Source organism: Pituophis catenifer, unplaced genomic scaffold (genome assembly GCF_029215685.1).
Source record: "Pituophis catenifer annectens isolate HBS135680 unplaced genomic scaffold, rPitCat1.0.hap2 SCAF_2, whole genome shotgun sequence".
Lineage (NCBI taxonomy): Eukaryota > Metazoa > Chordata > Lepidosauria > Squamata > Colubridae > Pituophis > Pituophis catenifer.
Window position 1 is genome coordinate 134,298,901 of NW_027256882.1, and position 23,314 is coordinate 134,322,214.

The 23,314-nt window shown below is 40.0% G+C and overlaps 1 protein-coding gene across 1 annotated transcript in view; it reads right to left on the reverse strand.

The window, feature by feature from the left end:
- Positions 1 to 22,188, reverse strand: part of NHERF1 (NHERF family PDZ scaffold protein 1) — a 63,352-nt gene extending 41,164 nt beyond the window's left edge. Inside the window, exon 1 of the mRNA XM_070937588.1 lies at positions 21,501 to 22,188. Within this exon, the coding sequence (XP_070793689.1) occupies positions 21,501 to 21,950 (450 nt within the window). The 5' untranslated portion in view covers positions 21,951 to 22,188. The remainder of the gene's footprint in view (positions 1 to 21,500) is intronic.
- Positions 22,189 to 23,314: the final 1,126 nt, after the last annotated feature.

Sequence of the window (23,314 nt, forward strand, 5' to 3'; positions counted from 1 at the left end):
AAAAAATTTTAGAACCCACCCCTGCCTTCCCCTTCTATTTCATTCAGGCACCAGCAGCCTAGGAATTGAATACAACTCTCAATCTTCACTTGCCTCCTGCACGCAAACTCTCCGATTTTCTTCTGGAAGCAGCTGCCAAAGTAATAACACAGGTTTTTGCAGACTCATAACCACCATGGTTGTTTACCAAAACCCCTTAGAGCTCTTGGTGATTTTCTTCTTCTATGTTTTTATCCTGTTCTGGTCAGAGGTTGTGGCCAGACAATTTGCCAAACAGTGACAGGATGACAAGTCAAATCTGGCTTGAAGAGGGCACAAATATTCATCCATCAATTGGAGAAAAAAAAATTTAGCACAGGAACTGGCAGCACTTACAAAGACCACCAATATCCTTCTTCCTCTCCCATCTCAATATGCTGATGATATTTAAAGCTAAATTTTAGACACCTCATTCCATCTCTCTTGCTATTACAAAAAAACACTCCAAAACCCATGAACTTTCGAAATGTGTGCCAGTCAGGACAATTCTTCATGAAATAGGGTGATGGGCTATGGCTCAAATTTCCATAAATTATGAGTGTGCCTATGGAGCCAGTTGTCTTTTGTGCCTTGATAGAATCCACACTCCTTCTTCCAATTAGCCCTGCTGATAAATCTCATGGCCCTTTCCAAGTGTTCCCATCTCACACAATACAAATGGAGCAAAAATGCAGAAATGTAGTAATCCTATTACCTACCCTCCTAAGACCCCATCCCAAAGCACAACATGATCCACAGAGACAGCTGAGATGGATGCCTCCAAAGAAAAAAAATCCCTCCAAAATTTACTTACTCCCCTATTTCAAGTTCAGCACTAAGCATGCTTTGCAATGAGATGTTTGGCAAACATGGAGTAGTCCCCAGCATATCAGTCTCGGAAAAATTGGAAAGAGGAGCCTGCAGAGGTTCCAAAACCCAAATGCAAAAGTTGTCCATGGCTTGAGTTCCTTCATCAGCAGAGTGTGAATCACCCACTACACAACATTCTAGCAGGAGGGGAAAAAAGTGCTTCAAGCTTGTTAAGCAAACAAAAGCCAAGGCTATCCCTATAAAGTAAACAGGACTCTAATACATGCAAATATCCCAGCTAGCGAGCAGGAGTTCAAAAGGATATTAGACTTTCAAGCCAGAGGAATGTGGCATGCTCTTCAGATGATACACACAGCTGTTAATCCCAACTTCACGTGTGCTGCACCCTAGCTTTACGACTAACCTCAAGAGTGACAGCTTCTAAAACAGGACAAAGAAAGGATCTGCAAATGCACTTTTTCAGTATATGGACTGATGACAATCCAGCAGAAGGGATTTCAAGATTCAGAAAGCCCAGAACACAGAGAGGCAAGGTCTGGGATAAAAGAAACAAGCAACTGAGTACTTCTTTCTCCAACATATTGGCTCCCAGAAACACAGAGCAATAACGCTTCTCGTGGAATTGATAGAGAGTTTAGCCTGGGAAAAACTGAGGCATATTACAAACATCTCCTGTCATTAATCAAAAATTCAGAACTCTGTCACCTACAATAATCCGATCCCCACCCCTACCCCACCCAGGTTCTGCACTTCCTCACTGTGTGAACAAATGCAATAGATTATTCTTGGAAGCTTCCTCCGAAACTGGGATTTTTGCAGCACAGAGGTCCCACAGGAAATTGAGTGGCCTGAGAATATTCTGAATAGCAGAAGCTTTCCAAAATATGAAAAGTGAAACTGAACTGACAGGTACCGAGCTGATGCAGTAAAACTGCAAAGCAAGTCACTCACAGGACAGTATTCACTGTTCAAACTCTCAAGTCAAGATGGGAAAACTGCTTAGGAATGCTGTCTCTGAGAACTGTCACAAAATGACACAGTAATGGACCTCACCTCACAGCCTGAGAGAGAAGGCTTCTGGCTTCTTGGACATACAGGAAGTGGGAATCTCAACCGGAGATTACCCTTTGGCATTGAAACCTTGTGAAGTGTTGCCTGTGTTAAGTTTCAAGAAAAGAAAAGCTTTCCATAAACTTGACCCCCACCTCCCCTTTCCAAAAGCCAAAAGCAGCTACATTCCCACAGTAAGTAAAGTATGGCAATTCTCCTGTAATCTCTTCTCTCTCAATGATGATTGAAGCGTGACTTTAGAATGCTACCACAAACAAAGTCCTGAACTTGAAAAAAAGATAGTGTAGCCCTAAGTCTAGGTCATGAACATCTAGCTAAGAGGCGGATCAAATGGGATTTAGAGTCTAGAATTCCCTCAGCAAGTACTAGACCAGGCCTGTAAAACTGGTGGCCCGCAGGCCGAATACGTCACACGCAGGCCACGCCTACCCTGGCTCTGCAAAGGTAAAAAAAGTTGTGATATGTCATGATCCAGCCCGTGATGCTATCGAGTTTGAAACCCGTGTCCTAAGCAGAGCAGTTTGTTCACATGAAAACAGAATGCTCTACGTAAATTCTGCTCTGAGGTCATATTACAGAATTATAGAATAATAGAGTAGAAGTCTTCTAGTTCAACCCCCCTGTTCTAACAGAAGGCCTTATACCATTCTGGACAAATGGCCGTCCAATCTCTTCTTAAAAACCACCAGTGTTGGAGCAACCAGAACTTCTGGAAGCAAGCCATTCCACTGATCAATTGTTCTCACTGTCAGGAGATTCCTCCTTAGTTCTAGGTTGGCTTTTTTCTCTGATACGCTTCCATAGCTGCTTCACTTATAATGCTATGGGAAGAGAATGTAGATTTCATCTTCTGCTGTGCCCATGGAGGGTTCCACCTGAGCAGAAATCTCAAAAAATACCAGACTGTTTCTATATGCATCAATGAGTTTCTGCAGGCACAGTTATTCATGAGATACCTCCTTCCTCCATTTTACCTATATAGAAGGTTGGACAATGCCAATATAAGGCGTGCAACAATGAGGGCAGGGCACTTCCTCCCCTTCATCAAGCCTCCCTCTTTCCTTTTGGGCTTTGACTGGATCCTGATGGAAGAGATCCAATTTAATCCAATCCAATCCAATCCTACATGGAGTAGAGTGCTTTGGTTTGCACCAGCACTGTTAACATCTGGAGAACCAGAGCCACATTCCTTCATCCTTCTTGAAAGGTAAACCATCTACTTTCCTAAGATTTCTGCTGTGAGAGCAGGGAGTGGAACAGGGAAAAGTTCATCTTCAGCAATTGCCTTGGGAATGATTTAACAGTGAAACTATTAACCAGGTTCCTGAGAGAACATTGTGCAGATTCAGCTGTTCCTTGTCTACAGCCGCTGCTACTTTTTAACCTTCTACCTAACCATTCTTGACCCTTTGGCACCACCCCCTTGGGTGGAGGAGGGACCTTTGTTCCTCAGCTGCAATAAAAGGTGTAGCAAAGGACAAGGACATCATTAACCACCTGTTGATAAGGATTTGTATTTTAAGCCACTTCTAATTAGCATTATCTCCCTTAATAGTCCTCAGAGGAAGCTGTGCTGGAGAGAAAGAGGATTGCCATTGCCAGCAGCAGAAGCCACATCCTGAAGTTTATTTATCAGCAAGATCTTCTGCAATCTTTTCTGTTTTCCTGCCATCTTGAGTTCACTCTCATGGCAGATTTTGAGGGAATTTGGCATAATCCATAGATTACCCTGATTAAGTGGTGACATGCTTTCAGTGCTGGTTACCAGCAGGAATACAGAATACTTTCCGTGTTGAAATCCCACATGATCGACGTTTGAATATCATGGGTGTTCAATGGAGTTATGCAACTTAACACATGCTTAGTGCCCCAGCATCACCAAAGCCAACTATTACAAGAAATGTGATGTTGAGGACCACCAATCACCAAGAAAGGAAAAACAACATTTTCTGGTTCTGTAATTGTACCGCTCTCTTAGACACAGACAGGCAAGTCACCAGAATATAAATTGACAGCAACAGCACTCCGTACTAGCACAGATGATGTTACCCAGTTAGCCTCTGCAAGAAAACCAGCAAGCTCAGAGATCACAAAGGACCCCTCATTTCAACCCTGAGCTACAAAGATGCTTCAACCCTGAGCTACAAAGATGCTTCTTTATTAGACAAAGTCATATAAGATTGAAACCCAGGAAACATATTCTAAAGAAAAGAAATGCTCACAGTAAAGATGCTGGATGAGAAGCAGGGAAGCACAGGTTCCAGTCTCCCCATCGCCACAGAAACTCATGGAGTCACTCTACAGCAGTCACTCAGGTCAGCCTAACTCATAGAGTTAACAATGAGAGGAATAATAGAAGGGAGCTCTATGTAGTCTTGATCTTCTGAATGAAAGGCAGGCTCAACCTGATAAATATTTAAACAAAAACCAAGAGTTGGCTGATGTATGCAGAACAAGGGGTGCAACATTGCATAACTGAAGAATTATGTCCTGCTTTATCAAGAAATAATTCTCAATGCACTTTGAATCTGAGGCCTTCCCATTTTGTTCTTTGTTCCATTTTTATCTTGCCCTTCCCTCTGAAAAGTTCTGAACTGTCAACTGAGCCCAACTTTTGGGCAATTTATTTCTTACATTTCAACATGCAAGGAACAGAGAGTAGTCCCTCTGCTCTTTAGGTTGCACACCGTGATGTCAGAAAACAGCCAGTGGACTGTGGAAGTGGTGCAATTATCTGAGCAAAGGACCTTCACATATGCTCCCACCTGGATTAGACATCTATAGAATTCCAGCAGATGTATGAATCAAAACTCACCACTGCATGCAATTATGCTGTACTGGTTACGATTCACACTTGAGTGGCTGTTGTGACCTAGGTTTACTGAGTCATTACAATACACAATTAGTCCCCCAAAAACCTATTTTATTGTAACAGCTGAGAATTATGTTCCTTCCCAGCTGAGTCCCAATTAGTTGCAAAAAAAGTCCTTCAGAAGAAATCCTTTGGGATAATCAACAACCTTTATCTTCTTTGACACCCTGCCAAAGGCCTTACTTGGCAAAGCCAAGTAGAATGCCGACTGGAAACAGAGTTAGCAATGTTGCTTTCCTGCAAAAGGCCCAAGTGCTTTTGTTTCTTTTAAGCCTTATGGGAGGGGCCAATCATCTCCTGGCCTTACTCCTGAGTCATCCCTTTTACTTTAGCTACTCTTGCCTTCTGGCAGCTCTGCGCATGCATGCACTAGGAACAGGCTCCCCCTGTTCCTCTGCCTCTCTGCTGTCCGACTCTGGGGGCTCCAGAGTCCGTGTATAACTCCCAGATGGCCCTTGCCACATTTCTGCCTCCGATGCAGATCCCTCGTCTGGGCCTTCCCCAGACTCCAGGACTAGCCCATGTTCCTCCCCAGTCTTCTCAATGTCCAACTCCACTTCCAGCTCCGCAGGCTGCTGGCAGACCACAACAGTGGCATGACTAACATGACATTAGATGGTCCCACAGGTATTTTTCAAAAGGCCACTGGACTTTCGTAGGTTTTTTTCCCCCTTGAAAACGTTTTGCTTCTCATCCAAGAAGCATCTTCAGTTCAGATGAGAAGCGAAACATTTTCACGGAAAAAAACTAAGGAAGTCCAGTTGCTTTGAAAAGCACCTTCAGGAGAACTAAGACCTGGATGATTGAGAATCTTCACGGACATGACATTAGATTGTTCTTCAAGTCATTAATAATGTCCCTTAATGTTACTCAGTTATAACAGAGAGGATAAATAAAGCCAGTCCTTATTCCTTTCAGAATATGAATCTAAAAGCTGTAAGTGAAAAATGGCTGGTTGCTCCTCATTCCTAGTGTGATGAATTCTTCATGACACTAAATAGGGCTAATTATCCTAAAAACATTGTGATAAAAATGGGTGCTTGAAAACTGCCAGCTAACATAAATTACTCTCCAAACCTTATGGCTAAGAGTGGATTTTAAGTTGGGTTTTCCTAAACATATTCTAACATCCTACCCAGTGAAGGACCAGCAATCACATATATCACAACATATTTCCCAGAAGTCTCTATCCCAGTGGTGAAATCTAATTTTTTTTACTACCGGTTCAGTGGGCGTGGCTTAGTGGGCGTGATGTGGTGTGGTGTGGCTTGGTGGGCATGGCAGGGGTAGGATACTGCAAAATCCCCATTCCCTCCCCACTCCTGGGGGAAGGATATTGCAAAATCTCCATTCCCACCCCACTCTGAGGCCAGCCAGAGGTGGTATTTGCCGGTTCTCCAAACTGCTCAAAATTTCTGCTGCCGGTTCTCCAGAACCTGTCAGAACCTGCTGGATTTCACCCCTGCTCTATCCCCATAACCAAAGATAAGGGGATCTGGTTGTTATCTTTCCATTGTATAGAGCAGAACTTCACTTTTCTCTTTTTTACTCTGATTTCTCTCTGCTATCAGCTTCGATGCCCTGCTAAGCATCGAAGTCTTCCACCATGAACTGTGGCTGCCACTCCTAATGAAGAGGTCAGGATGGACAAAGGGAAGGAGCCATAAATGTTTGAGAACGATTAACAGACCTAGAGACAGTCATTAGCGGGGAGAAGGAGGAAGTGATGACTCAGCAGCTATGAAAGCAAAATCTGTTTACTCTTTCCTATAACTGCTCTAAAGAAACCCCCTCATGCTTAGGCAACATATTTTGGGATAAGGTGGCTGCTATCTATACGAAAAGTGAATTCACATACCCACCAAGCTATAGCTTGTTTTTATTAATTTGTTAAAATAAACACCAATGGTTTTTTAAACACCAATGGTTCATTAATCATTTATTAAATACCAAAAACAGCCAAAAATGATATGGATAATAATTATGGAAGCTCACCTCAGGCTAGAGAAATACCGGTACACTGCACATAATCTCAGGGAGTAACTGGAACAAATCATGACCCCAGAACACACAAAAATAACAGCTACCATCAAGACTATATCTCTCTAAGACAAGCTGAAAAAAGGAAAATGAAACTCCAAACCAAACTGCTCAAGCTAAACCCCAGAAGCAAAGAGATACCTGAACCCAAATGAGGAGTCAACATTTCAGCCACCCACTATCCACCACAAAACATATCCTCCAGAAACACCTCAGTTATAAGATAGACAATACGAATCAGTTAGAATTTCTTGCAGCCTTAGAAGCAGCATTTGAAATCATAATGGTGCACCACAAAGACGCAAGAAAACATAAGGCAGGCAATCATCCCACAGACCAGAAGAACACAAAAGCAGAACCAACTCAAAGCTGAGGAAAGAAAAGCCCTCAAAACATAAAGAAGGACCAAACCATCGCCATCTTCCCAGCAGGTAAAGGTCAAACCACAATTACCGTGGACAAGCACCAAGACATATAAAGAGCCAAACAATTACTGGAGGACAAAGAAACCTACCTCCCTGTAAATACCAACCCAATACAGAAACTGGACAACCTGATCAGGAGAATCTTCAATGACCTAACCAAGAAAGGTTAAATCACAAAAGAAGAACAATGGCATATCAAAAGCAGTGGAGACTGTCCTTCCATACTTCTATAGATGCCACAAAACACACAAGCCTGATATACCACTTTGTAGATCCAACCAAAAGTTGGACACCCATAGCTTCAACTGGGAAACTGAACATAGTTCCCCGTCCCCTTTCTTTCAATTGTGTCCAATTCTCAGAGAGAATTTTACAAGTTCTGTACAAGTTCCTGAGTTTTCTTGGCAAGGTTTTTCAGAAGTGGCTTGCTATTGCCTCCTTCCTAGGGCTGAGAGAAAATGACTGGCCCAAGGTCACCCCCCCTGCCTATTCCATCTATGCCTAAGATGGAACTAAAATTTACAATCTCCTGGTTTCTAGCCAGATGTGTTAACTACTACACCAAACTGACTCTAGACCAAGCTTAAATCCCAAAACACTAAGGAATTCTGAAAGCTTGGCATCTAGACAAATCAGCCATCAAAAGACACACAGAAACAAACCATATTTATGCTCAATTCAAAACAGAAAAAAAGCTAAGAAGGAAATAAAAAGACCAGAACACATCCCCTCCAGCAGCCAACACCCCATTAAGCAGGGATTAACACCAAGCAAACAATCAAGCAGAAAAACAACACTTTACTCAAGGAACTACCAAGGAGAACACTATACCTTCCCCAAAAGAGCAAGCTACTCTGTGTGTGTGTGTGTGTGTGTGTGTGTGTGTGTGTGTGTTTACAAATAACTCAAGGCAGTGAACATATCCAGCACACCTTCCTTCTCTTATTTTTCCCACAACAACAACTCTGTGACATGTATTGGGCTGAGAGTGACTGACTGGCCCAAAGTCACACAGCTGGCTTTCATGGCTAAGATGGGACGTGAACTAATAGTCTCCTGCTTTCTATTTATTGATTTATTTAGTTTGTCAAACATGTATAAGATAACAGATATAAGTATAAACATGATTATGAATACATGAAATGGATACGAATAAATGGGGACAGTAGGACAGGGACGGTAGGCATGTTGGTGCGCTTATGCACGCCCCTTACAGACCTCTTAGGAATGGGGTGAGGTCAACAGTAGACAGTCTAGGTTAAAGTTATGGGGGTTTGGGGATGTAAACACAGAGTCAGGTAGTGCATTTCAGGCATTGACTGTTGCTGAAGTTGTATTTTCTGCAATCGAGTTTAGAACGATTTACCTTAAGTTTGTATCTATTGTGTGCTTGTGTATTATTGCGGTTGAAGCTGAAGTAGTCATTGACAGGTAGGACGTTGTAACAGATAAATTTGTGTACTACGCTTAGGTCAGACCAAAGGCAGCATAGTTCTAAGTTCTAAGCCCAAAATTTCAAGCCTGGTGGCATAAGGTATTCTGTTGTGAACAGAGGAGTAGAGTACTCTTCTCGTGAAATAACTTGGACTCATTCAATTGTATTAATGTCCGATATACAGTGCGGATTCCAGGCAGATGAGCTGTATTCGAGAATTGATCTAGCAAAGGTTTTGTATGCCCTAGTTTGCAGTACAAAATTACCAGAGAAGAAGCTTCGCAAGATTAGATTAACAACTCTTAATGCATGTTTGGCAATGCTGTTACAGTGGGCTCTGGTGCTTAGATCGTTTGAGATGAGTACTCCAAGATCCTTGACAGAGTGATGGTCGTCTACGAGGTCGTATCCGCCCAGCTTGTATTTGGTGTTCTGATTTTTTTTTTTAAAAAAATTCTAGCCTGATGCCTTAACTACTAGACCAAACAGGGAACAGACCCTAAATTTATGAGTTGGCACTGATAATATGACCAAGTTGGGTAATGAAATGTCTGCAAGCAAACAACCAATTCAGAGCATCAAGAATTATTTGGGTTCTTTGCAAAGAGGTAGGTATCAATGTCCAATAAACACTCTGAATTCAACACAACACATATATTCTACAGGAGCTAGCAAGAACTAAACTGATTACAGATTTTATGCTAGATAAAGCTTCAGATCATCAATGCATATTTTCTTCACCTGTACAGTGGGGGCACACTTGGGATTTAAGTCTTCAATTTTATTTTATTTTTACATTTTTATAGTATTGCAACTTTTTTCTTCCCCTCTCACATTTTACTCTATGCTTTATGTCCTTTTTTGCCATAGGAACTTTTCCACATATTTTAATTATTTAACGTATGAATGAGTTATTTTAAGATACTGTTATGACCTACTGGACAAGAACCGGAACTGAAACAGAGATGGACAGTTTCCTCCAAGAGAGGGGAATTCTACTGCATCTCTGCCTTTTAAGAATTATATAATAATTGCAGCCATTACAGTAAAGCTTTGGGGGACAGTAGCACAAATTCCCTCCCTCGTGAACAATGTTTGACATCACTTTGAAGTGAAACCATACTCTCTGCCACAAGAAGTTGAGCAATAATGCCTTTATATAACTGCATTATTGTTCTTTATACAATTGCACTAGCTGTTCCCTCACAAAATAATTAAGAGCGCATCCTTTGGAAACCACCACACAAAATATAACAATTCTTTATCCTGCTGCCCATTTAATTTGGGGAATTCTGTTAAAATCAACAGACAGTAAGCTAACAAATGTATCTGCGTGTGAATAAACTACCGTTCCAATTTGCTTGCCAACTTACTCACAGGAATGTAGCAATGGGGACAAACTTGGAGCATTTGCAAAACATGAAATCCAGCTAGTGTAAAATTTCAGCTCAACTAAAAGAAAAGGCCAGTCAAATAACTATACAGACTCAATGATAGACTCAAATGACTTGAATGAGTTCTCTAGAGAGAAAAAAAATTCCAAGATACTAATTCAATTATCAAAGAAGTACAGGGCACAGGGGTTCAAAAGCTCATTCTTCCCTGAATTTTCCTATTGATGGGCTAGAACAGGGGTCTCCAAACTCGACAAATTTAAGACTTGTGGACTTCAACTCCCAGAATTCCCCAGCATGGTTGGCTGGAGAATTCTGGGAATTGAAGTCCATTAAAGTTGCCAAGTTTGAAGACCCCTGGGTTAGAGTAACCGGTTATGAACTTCATGCTGCGTCATCAGACACATTGCTTATTTGGTTCTATGTTAGTGTGATATGTGATCCAGGTCATTGTAACCTGACACTATTTATTTGCTTATCTGGTAAGAAAGTTATAAGGATCAGAGGGAGGAGAAAGAGAATGACAAAACAGATCTGCTTCTTCGGAATTAGGAGTATTAAGATCAGAAATGAAAGTTCAGCTTGCAGAGTTATTTATTAGCTTTACAGTTCTGGTTTATGACTGATAACACGCTGGCTTGGAAACATATCAACTACACCCAAGGTGCTTGCATGCCAATTTAAGTGCATAAGAACAGGCTGATTTATGTTTTAACTGGCCTTTTAATGTAAGCCTAAACTTTCTGTATTGTTTAGGGGAAGACCAGATAGATTCCTAGTGAGTCAGAATGACACACATACCTCTCTTTCTCAATATTTTTTGTCTCTCATTTTATATTTGTATGATATTTATTTCAGAGTTTGGGACTCACTTATACAAAGCAGGTAATCATTATATTCCATTTTTTTAATCCTATCTTTTCACAGTCTACTTGTGCCAACCTGTTCTAAGTGTTTGAAAACTGGTATTCAGCTATTTAAGGAGATCAAAAGAAAGACAGACCAGCTATTGTTCCTCATTAATTGGTGCCACTGTTTGAACAGATTGTTTTAGATATTTGCAGTGGTTACTACTTGGAGATTTAAAAGACAAATCTTTGATACCAAGGACAATAGATTAGCACCTCAAAGGTATAGTACAGGACAATGGCCTGAGCTGCAGAATCAGGAAAGGAATCTAGTTTTAGATAAATAGTTTACCAATTTATCACAGAGACCTTTAGCAGAAGCATATTAAAAAGATGAAGGTATTAAAGGGCACAGGTTGAAGGTAGATTCCTTCCCTTTTGTTCCAAGAAACTTTTGTGGAGATGTTTCAAACCAATTCTTATTCTTGTAAATCAAAATTCCTCCCAAATTCCAATGGTAAGGCATCACTGCTGCAAACATGTTTTCTACATGCCAGGCAGGAGGAGAAAGAAAACTATTTCTCTGGCTTCAAAGTGAAATTAGTATTTCATTAAAGCAGCGGTCATCAACTGGTGGTCCGTGGACCACTGGTGGTCCACGAGAAAATTTTGGAGGTCCGCAGAAAAATTATTTGCATTTTTAATATTGCACTAAGTGCTATTTATCTTTTTTTAAAAATTCATATTAATGGTCCACAGAATTTAAAATTATTAATTTAGTGGTACCTGAGGTCCGAAATGTTGGTGACCCCTGCATTAAAGGGTTTCAAGGCCTTAGCTGAAGTATTATACTACCTCTATTAGGTATCTCAACACAATATCCCTGATCTACTTGGAAAGCTGGCTATGTGGCACTCTCAACTGGGTAAACAATTTTAGCCAGATTGGAGTCATTTTTAATCAAATTAATTTAAGAAAGATACTAAATAACTTCTACATGATTCAAGTTTTTTTTTTTACAAAGAATTGTTAAGCATGAGAATTATTACAAATTTGTATTCAGAAGAAACACATTATTTCCCTTATCCCTTATCTCAAATAAAATTCTTCTTTAAAGAGTAAGCTTTAAATCTCAAGGTTTAACTGATGGTTCATTCAAAAAAGCACCATTTAAAGAAATCCAAAAGATAATAGACATTCAGTCCCAAAAGTTATCATTAGTTGGGCCTATTGGTTCAAGGCAATGTGTCAAGAGAATCTCTACAATGTCATTCAGACTGGCAGAAAACTAATCCTAATTTAGCTCTATTCTCCACTAGTCCCAAAGGGGAAAAGGCTACGTGGTACATACAACTTTGCTTGTGCTCCCACCGCATAGAACCTGTTTTATCCAATCTAATACTAGGACCATCTCATTTAGAGCATGAGCCTGTGAAGGGACAGAGCTCTGTGCACTTAAATGATGCCAGGTTCTATCAAGCTCAGGTATAATATTAATAATAAACATATCAAATCCAGTCTAAACATTTGACCAACTATAATTTTTCCATTGGCACCGGTGGAAAAACTATAATTTCCAAGTTTCCTGAATGTGATGCGATCACAAAACTGAGAAAAACTGAAAAATTGAAAAAAATCAAGTTAACATTTTATGAGAGTTTTGCACATACAAATTGATCATTATCTACAACACAACACACTCCTTACAGCAATATTTGAAAAGAGCAATTTTTATAGAAGTGGCAATTATCAAGGCAGCAGAATCAAGCAAAAGAATTGGAAAAAATGGTAAAACATAGCGATCAAATGATAATAGGTACATCATGACAAATATCTACAAAGGCATCATGGTGGAGTGACAAAACAGATTAAACAGATTTTTTTACAACTAAATATTTGAGTTGTATGTAACAACTATAACAATTACAGATTTGTAAGAAAAACCTGCAGATTTTTTTTAATGGGCATATGTTATAGCTCATGATATTATTTGGGTAATTCCTAGAATATCAATCAAACATGTGTGATTGGTTTTGTTTCATTTTACTGTATTATTCCTTAATGAATAAACACAAATAAATAGCAATGTCATTTATTGTTCCAACTTATTGGCTATAACATAATGTACAGTTATCCAAGTAAGAATAGAAAAGTTATGCCTGAAACCCAGCATTGCTGCTGTCAGTCAATGCAGAGAATTCTGCAGCAGTCAGAGCAGCCTCTTTTTTTAATTGTACTGACTCACAAAATGTATTCATTTAAATACTATTATTTAATAGTATTATTTATCAGTCCCTCAAGGTACACCAAATTAGAAAACCAAAGATATCAATGCTAAAACTGCTTTTTATTATTATAGTCACAATAACATAATCTTTCAAGTCTGAATATACTTGCCCCACCCCCTTCCTCCCTTTGTCTTCACAAGAATTTGGGAGGATTAAGTCTGAGGCAATTTCTTAAGTATTCTTCAACAAAGAAGAATATTTGTAGCTCAGACTTGAAATGAGGGGGTTTTGGTGCTCTCTGAGCTTGTTTTTTTTTTCCTTGTAGACATGTCATTCTCCAAACTAGGTAACCTCATTGGTGCTGGTAAGGAGTGGGGTTTGCTCTCAGCTTGCTCTGTCAGTGTTGGAGTGGGTAGTCTTAGAGGTCCTTTGGTTGGGCTGTTTACTGTTGGCTTGTTTGGTAGTTTCTTGATTGGAGTTAATTACTTTGGGTAATGAAATATCTCCAAGAAAACAAGGAAGCTCAAAGAGTACTAAAGACCCTTCACTTTCTTAAGTTACATTTCTGCCCTGGACTCAGATTTCTTTTGTCTGACTGTTGTCTTGGTGAGGCTCTTCCTCATGTTCCTCAAGGCAATTCCTTCTGCCAATTACAACTGTGAACAGGAAGAAAAGGAGTCCTCCCCATTTCCCCTTATTTCCTTCTCTAAAATTCTTTAGTTAGAAGAATCTGCAAATCCTGCTAGAGTCCCTATTTAAATATTTAGATAAATGGTCATTTGTGGTCACATATTTAAAATTCCTAAGAAAATAAACATTAACGTTCTTCTGTTAGTTAGCAATTAGATATATTCATGAACTTTAGAAGTATTTAATAGACACCTTACTTGACCATGATTGTATTCTCGTGAGATATACAGCCATTCCAGTACATTAACAGAAGAGTGTGTGTTGCAATCTTGTCTCTATTAAATGTAGCCCTTTAACCACACTTCGTAATTTCATAACATAATCCTGAACAGTCCCTGTTTCTGACTAACTTAAACCAGAATTTGAAATCATGGTAACTTCAAAAAATTCTGATTGATATAACATTCAAATGAATCATTTGGAGAAAATGTGGTTAAAAGATCTGAAATTCACATTATCTTACTGCTTAAAAGAAAACATTTTAAAAAATGATATACCATTGATATCTGACACCAGAGAAATTGTCTGAAAGTACTGTGGTACTTCTAATCACTGTTAGAAATGTGAAACTGAAGGAACTTTTTATCATCCATGGTGTACTTGTAAAAAAAAAAAGTGAAAAGATACTGGATGCTAATACATTTGGTGATACAGAGAGTTTTAAAAATTAACATTCAGATGAAATCAGAACACTTTTTATTAAAACTTATAGACATTTAGCTAGAAAAGGTTCATGGACGATTGGTTTTACATATGATAACTCAGCAAGGTTATTATATGCACAAAAATGTAAAATTAAGCAGCACCAATAATGGAGGGATGGATTGGGAAGATTGCTGAGTTTGCAGAAATGGCTATATTGACTTGTTTGATTAAGGAGAGAACTACAGCTGCTGGAAAAAGAAACCAAAACACTTTACAATGTTTTTTGTTGTTGTTGTTGAAAATGGATAAAAGCAAACTGCTGATTTTGGGATTTATTAATTTTAAAAAAATGTTGATGAGAGGAAGGAAATCACAATCTGCAGTAAGGAAGAATAGAGATAACAGCTGTATGTGTAATTACTCCAAAGAAAATTAGAAATAACTGACTTAGATATTTATTTTTAGTGGGTTTTTTTATTATTCTTCACTTTTTCCTTTACCCTCTTTTCTCTTCTAGATTTCCATTGTTTTTTAAATCTTTTTTAAATCTTTGAATAATAATTATTCATAAAGAGAAAATTATCATGAATAATTAGAAATGGCAATTGTTTGTCCTTCAAGTACAAACAATATGCTTACTCTTATCTAAGCCATACTAACATGTTGCAAAAATAGGAAAGATGAAAAGGCATACAATTCTGCTTACTTACTGCTAGATCAGTGTTTTTCAACCTCAGCAATTTTAAAATGGGTGGACTGGGTGGCTATGGAATTCTGGGAATTGAAGTCCACCCATCTTAAAGTTCCTGAAGCTGAGAAACACTGTGCTACATTAAGACAACTTCTGGGACTTTCACCATCTCAAAAGCTGACCATTGATGACTGAGGCATTTGAAGAAACCTAGTTTTGGATAGCATACACCAATTACCAGCAACGCTTAGTTTCACATTCACATTCCTGAATAAACAATGGCATGCTTCATACATTGTAGTATGCCTTAATGTAGGTTCCTTGAACTGAGTTCAGCGTGTTGTATGAAGTCAAACTTTGTGGTTTGGAAATCATGGTTTATACAACTATTCCCAACTTGTGTAGATCTGAATTTCCAAAATTCCCCAGTTAGCAAAGCCATCACTGAGAATTCTGAGAATTGAGATCCACATATCTAGAGCATACCCAAAGTACAAGAAACACTGTTGCTGACACAGCTCAATGTATGCACTCAGTGTGTGCCATTTTTATTTAAACTATGCATTTATTAATTATACTCAGTGAAATTCGTCTCAATAACACATGCATTGGAAATATGTTCACACTATACGGACAGGCTAAATGCTCACATGTCTTTCTTCCCTTATCAACTTCCAATGTTATAAGAGACCTTGACATTGGAGCAGTGCAAATTAATGCTGGCTGCTCAGCCAGATGAGAGATATGGTATAAATTGGGGGTCCATGAGAGGAAGAGGAATAAGCAGAAAAAAATGGACTTCTTAAAACTTAGTGACAAGCAGCTATCTTTGCCAGCAGCAAAAAAAAGTATTATAAAATAATTTCCATCCCAGGAAAAGCTTGACTGACATATTACTGTATCTCTATTCTTCAATCAGTCCCCAAAAGAATTTAGTAAACTATTTAGCTACCTCTCACAGGTCAGCTTTCAAAACCCTATATGGTACATGGGCAATTTTCTTAGTGTGTTTCATAACAAAGCTGCATATCCATGGACTTTATTTACATACCACTGACCTAGCCCATTAAATGTGACCCAGGTTAAGAATATGGAGCTTATCATTGATCCTCTCTTGGGAAGCAGACCTTTCCAGGAAATGTAGGATTCCAAATCTGCGTGAAGCTCTCCTTTGCAAAGTTAATCCTGGACACTTGAGAGACAGAAAGCAAACATTCTCAGAAGGACTGTGGCATGTAAGCAGAACTACCTGTTTACAGGCAAATGTGAGCAATTAGTTTTACTTTGTCCCATAATAGCATGGAAGGAGCAGAAGGAGTAGTACGGTAAATTTCTGCCCACTTCATCGATCTTCTCTTTCAAATGGGAATAAAAATGGGAAGTTGACAGCTCCCAGCTGTGCTTTCTGCCCCCCCACCCCAAGCTTTCTTAGAAAATAAAAATGATGAGTAGCTGCAGGACATTGCTTTATTGAAAACAAACTGGCATGCTCATAAGAAAGAGAAAAATGAGGCAGTAATTTAGGCTTATTCTGGGGGGAGGGGTCAAAAATGTTGCAGGGAACAAATGTACCAATTTGCTTTCCTGCAATCTTCTCGTAAATGGATGTTTGTGGGCCAGCCCAGCCTCTCCCTAGCATCCATTTTGTGAGAACGCCCATAATACACTTTCAAAATTCCAGATGCCTAGCAGCTCCAAACAATCAAGGACCCCTGCTTGTTGGCAATGGCAAGAATCCTCTCCCTTTGCGCCCCCCCCCCAGAAGTAACCCTTAACTAAGGCAGATTTGACTATCTGCTTCCAATGATTTGCATATGGTTTCTAACTTATCAAGCCCAAAGAGGCAGGAATGAAATAAAAAAAGGTACCGTAATGTTCTTTCTTTGTCACGAGATATTATAGGCGGTAGCATATTAAGGATATTTCTTTAAGATTTTTTTTAATAGATCATAGTGGAGTCTGTATGATTTGGTGCTCCAATTAAACAGCATCTGCTTTGGCTACTCCTACCACAATATTCAGAGGGATGAAAGTACTGAATTTTGCATCTGTATCTTCCCCCAATTCATCAACAACTTTCCTTGCTGCTGCAGCTTTCATGTCACTGTATACTCTCACTAACCCTCGTGTCTATTCAAATCAGGAAATCTGCTATTTGAATATCAATCTAATTTGGAAAAACCAGTTTGATTTGATCTGGACATTCAAATCAAGATGTCAAATCAGGTCAGTTTCATTTGGATTTCCAAAGTGTGTATGTATGTGGGGTGAGGGAGACGTTTCTCAAATGCATATCATCTAAACTGATTTGAAGGCATCTAAACTTTTCAAATCTCAAAATATCAATTCAACTTAGGTATGGTCTTCACATTGAACAGGCATTCAGACATACAGTTATATGTTTGTGACTGGAGCTGATATTGGTACTAATAGAACAAGAAAATCTATTCCTGGATAAAGTCTACATACCGATATGTCTATGGAGATTTTCAGTCATCCAGGTCATGGTTGTCCCAAAGGTGCTTTTTTCAAGAGGCAACTGGACTTTCTGGTTTTTCTTTGAAGATGTTTCGCTTCTTGGATGTTGTTGCTAAGAGTTTGGTTTAATGGCTCATAATCAATCAGTCAATCTATGCTGCAGCCAAGAATGCAGAATGGGTAGGAATGTATTCAGTCTAATATAAAGGATTTATATTAGACTGAAATCAAGACTGAAGAAGCAGAAATGTTTATGAGCCAATGCTGAGGTTCAGTGATAGGTCCAAATCTGCAACTTGAGAACTGCTGTTCTGGATGACTGGGATCCCTTCAGTTAATGCCAAACCTGTTCTCTTCCCCAACCTTTTGGACAGGAGTATAGGCCAGATGATGCCTAGCACAGATTGTGGCAGATTGTGGCACCAATATTTAAAAGGTACCAGACTGCCCACCAGTATTAAACATTCCAGCAAAGCTGACTCAAGTCCAAATTGTGTTCTTTCTACAGCTGTACATTTCAAATGCCCCTGCAGGCCTTTATCTATATCCATTTTTCCACAAATATGAATCCAGTCAAAGTCAGGCATTCCCCCGCCCCATAGCAGGCATTTATGACTTAAACTAATCTAATCGAGTTTTGTACTACAGCACTTATCGCAATCACTTGATTTGTTCGTGGGAAGCCTGTACTTCAGTCTCTTCTACATTCCTTTATGTACAGCTTTCCCTTATTTTTTTTTTTTAAGGCAAATTACTTCTCTATTTCACAGAAGGTTGTTGCTGGTCAGATTGCTCTAAGTCCAGTTTGATCAATGCTTAATAGTAAACACATTCTCAGTGTTGGCCAGAGCTCCAAAGAACCTGTCTTTTTGTCAGTCTAACCACATCCAGGACTCCAAATAACCTAATCCTAATTTGTATTATCTGTATTTTATCTTGGCTGTTCACCGCCCTGAGCCCTTCGGGAGTAGGGCGGTATAGAAATTTGATTAATAAATAAATAAATAATAAATAATCCCAAGATTTCAAACATCTAGGATCATATGCATATTTTTCCTGCATTGCAACAAGCTTTTCAGCAAGTGTTCATATCCATATTCGTAAGCCTCCTCTCAAGCAAAATCAGAAATAGAAAGCAGCACAAGAGCAAAGTCTTGGAATATAAAGGGAGTTACTATTGACCTGACAATGGTCTAATTGCTGGTTTTATCAACAACCTTTCTTTGATTGCTTCAGTTTTTAAAACTCAATTTAATGGTTTCAGCGGATCTCTACATTTGTTTTGGGAGCTATCTCAACAAAGGTTCATACAACCAAAGATTGAAGCCCATCATCTCTCCCTCAAAAGTTCATTGTTAAGAGGGAAAGTCACAAAATGCACCAGTACAAATCTATAAGCAGACATATATCCATCACAGGACCTCGAGGGAAACAACATTTTAGATTTCCAAGATAGAGAAAGGCTTCTCAATCAAAATTATTTTAATAGGATTTTAAAGTAAAAGAACTGTTTTATTATTATCTTCTTTCTTATCTATTTGGAGGCTGTAGAGAAAATGTTATTTATATTAATCCATGTTAGGTATCAGTTAAAAAAACTTGTGAGGCCTCAATAGTTGAATGAGCATGTTGGTCCCTAAAGTATGATCTCCTAAAGATATAATGTATGGTTTAGGAGAGGCTAAGTTAGTGGATATACAATACCAAACAGGGCCTTTTTGGTTACAGCATCCATTTGTTGAACCTTCTCCCCAAAGTCATCTTAGCTTCAAGTTTCAACAAGTTGACCAAGCCATCTTCTTCCTCAAGTTCACGTAAATGGACCAGCAATACTTGGTCCTACATATCTTGGAATTAAATCTACCTCTCAGATTAGTGGAACAGATTTAATTTCTCTATAAAGCAATCCAAAATGTATAAAAGTAGCAGAAAAGATCTGAGCTCACTAAATTATCTAGGGAAATGAAATTTTTTTAAAAAAAACTTGAATAGGTTTATGTTTAAAAAATGGGGAGAAAAAACAAAGATTCAGTTTCAGGAAACAACAGTTCTTGTTCAGATAACTGGGTTTCTTTTTTCCTACCCCTCTGCTTTTAAAACTTCAAAGTTCTCTGTGCCCTGCAGGGCTCAAGGTGAGGCCAGTTTCACTGAGACAATTAAAAATTCACCAAATGTTTAATACCAGGTTATGGTAGCTCAATAAGCAGTAAGTACTTGATTTGATTTATTCTATGCCTCCCAGAGTTTAGGAAGTGTGCAGGAAGGTGCTAATTATTTTTAAAGCTTTTAAAAAAAAAACCTTAATAAATTCCTCTTTTGATTTAGCAAAGTAGCAAAGGAGGAAAGAAATTAGCATACATGAAAATAAGGTGGCAGTCCCATTTATCACACAAAAACACCTTTACTTTTGATAGAATGTGATGACATAATGAAGGTGACCTAACTTACATTTGTGCAATAAAGCACACCACGGTGATTTAAATGGAAAGCAACACCCCACTTTTTCTAGTATCTACTGAGAAAGATAGCCTTTCTTTAATAAGGCACACTCGAATTTGGAACACAATTCCCAAATGTAGCTTTAGCACATCTGGAACGAAGCAGATTGAAGACGGCTGGCCCAAGAGGATTTCAGCTTTGATGTGTACCATTAAAAAAAAAAAAAGTTTTATAGGGGAGGCGGAGTTGTTACAAAGAGTACCAGGCACCACTTAATCTCTTAATTCAGGTACAGGGGAAAAGTGACGCGATCAAGTAGCGAAGCCCAAATTCTTCGAACGTTCTTTCCGCTTCGCTGATCTAACACTGGGAGACATTGACAACGCCCCCTCCCCGAGCTTTAAAGGAACACCCCGAACTCGATTTGGACCGCCGGATCAAAGGAATGTCCGGTTCTCTTCCCACGGGGGTATCTGTGAAGTCTGAGAACGCAACAGACAGCCGAGATTGGCAGGGCTCACATTGCAGAGCCTTCCCTAAATTTTTCGTCTGAAATCTGCCCTCAGCTTCTCCGCAAGCCCCGAGGCAAAGACAGCGCTACGCAACAGTCTGGCTTGCCAGCAGGACTCATGTTCGGCTCTCACCCGGCGGAAGCCACCCACAGCTTTTTCAAAAAAAAAAAAAAGATAACCCGGACCGCGGTGGCGGTGGGAAGAAGAAGGGGCACAGCCAGAACTGTTGCTTTCCTTTGGATCTTTCTCCCTCCGCGTCCTCCTCCCTCTCTATCTCTAGTCAACATGGCTACTCTTTGCTTTCTAAAGAGTAACGCAGTTTTGTCAATAACAACAGAAGCCACCTTATCTATATATCGCAGCAAGGGAGTTTACGGATGAATTTACAAAGAAGGGGTTGGGTGGGACTTGTTTTTTTGACACTTATCAACAAACAGAGAAAACTTTTCACTAGCTCCTACTTCTAGGGGAGCATCTACTTGTCATGCCAGATCTGCTTGGAAACGCACACTAAACGCTGATAACGTGCTTTCCTGGTTCTTCCCGTGAGTAATCCTCGCCCAACCCACTTAATTGTATATTAGCCTAGTTTTCCTTTATTCCCCCAACAGAGATTTTGTGCTTTTTTTTTTAGCACAGTGATTGGCAGAAATTCAGTGGGGTGTACGGTAGTTCTGCCGGCCACCGCAGTGCCACGTTCGGAAAACCTCACGAAAAGAAGAAAAAAAAACAAAAACCCGAAGAGCCCTGACCGATTCGGTGATGGGAAGTCCTGTTGCATTTCTGCCTTTCGCGTTTTCAGATCAACCTTTCGGCCTCCTGCATCGGTAACCTCCCGCCTTCCCCCCCCACCCCACGAGCGAACGAGACCTTAAATGTTTACCCGCTGGGCAGCGTGATGGTTTTCCTCTCCATCCGCTTTCATTTCGTTCTCCTGGTCCTGCTGGGCAGCCTCCTCGTCGCCGCTCCTCGCCTCGGGTTTCTCAGGCAGCCCACGAATGAATTCTTCGCAGCATTGGAGGCCCAGTTTCTGCAGATGCTGGTCGGTCTCCGAGTCTACAACAAGCAAGCGGACCGACCCGGCAGAATTTCGGATGCGGTTGACTACTTGCTGGTGACTTTCCTTCTCTACGTTGTCTCCGTTCACTTCTATCAAGCGGTCCCCAGCCTTCAGACCGGATTTTTCGGCCGGGGAATCGGGCTCCACCAACCGGATGAACTGGCCCGTTTTGCTCTTCTCCCCGTGTAGATGGAAGCCGTAACCGTTCGGCCCCTTTTCTGGGCAGCACAATCGAGGCAAGAGCCGCGGTTCGCTCCCTCCCCCGTTGTCCATGTTTCTCCTTCGGTGGATCAAATGTCCCAAGAATCTCAACCGGAATCAAAAGCGTTCCGAGTTAGTTGAAGGATGCAAAGTAACTTCGAGGGACTAGCCTGAAGCACCTCCGGCAGTCCTGTTTCGGAGCAGTAGCAGGTGTTTCCAGGGCGGGCCCGGAACGATTCGAGACCAACAGGATCCCGACTACGAATATATTAAGAAGCCTCTGCTCCGCCAATCACAACTTTAATCGGCGTCTGAGCGTTCCAGAATATCAATGACATTTTATCAGAGGGGCGGGCACCAATTACGACTGATGTCGCTGGACCAATGAAATTCGGCAGAGAGGAGTTGCAACGCGCTAAGCACGCCTCTCAAAGGCACGGGCAAATCGGAAATGGGAACGGAGGCGGAAATATGCAAATAAAAAGCCCCGCCCCTTATTCTTCATTGTATTTCTTTATTGGCCGTCCAGGTGGTACAAAAAAAAAAAAATTCACTTTCTTCCACGAAGCCGGGTTGCTGTTTAGAGTGCGATACTATCTTTACAAGGTAAATATAAATTTTCTTTTACGAAAAACAGCTCTTTTTGTACGGGAAAACAGTGTTTCACGATCGCCTTCGATGACATTTAAACCTAATTAAGTTTAATTAAAATAAACTTCAAGTTAATTGAGTACACAGGTGTATTTATTTATTTATTTATTTATTTATTTATTTATTTATTTATTTATTTATTTATTTATTTATTTATTGGTTCGATTTATATGCCGCCCTTCTCCGGAGACTCAGGGTGGCTTACAATGCGTTAAGCAATAGCCTTCATACTTTTGTATATACCTGCTTAGTAGGGCTTTCGTCCCCCCAAGCGGTGTTCTTTTTTATACAAAGTCAGCTTATTGCCCCCACAAACCGGGTCCTCATTTTACCTACCTCGGAAGGATGGAAGGCTGAGTCAACTTTGAGCCTGGTGGGATTTGAACTCGCAGTAATTGCAGGCAGCTGGCAGCTAAGTGCTACGTAACAGCACTTTAGTCCGCTGCACCACCAAGGTATTTTTCCAAATTAAGCTCTGGGCGGTCTCGCGATGTCTATCTACTTATCTGGGAAAGAAATATTGTTCGGCCACCCCAAATCGAACACCCGTCTCTGAAAAGCCTGTTGCAACCTATTTTTGAATCCCCGTCATGGGGAATCGAGCTTGTTTTACAGAGGGACATCTGCATGCCACAAACACCTTCCAATACCTCAAATTACACTCCCATATGTCCAGGAGGCAGAGCCTTATGAGACAAAATGGATCTTATTCTGTCCAAAACTGATAAGACAATTTTAGCTAATGTTTCTATTACTGTAAATGGAAAGGTAGTCCGAGTCTCTGA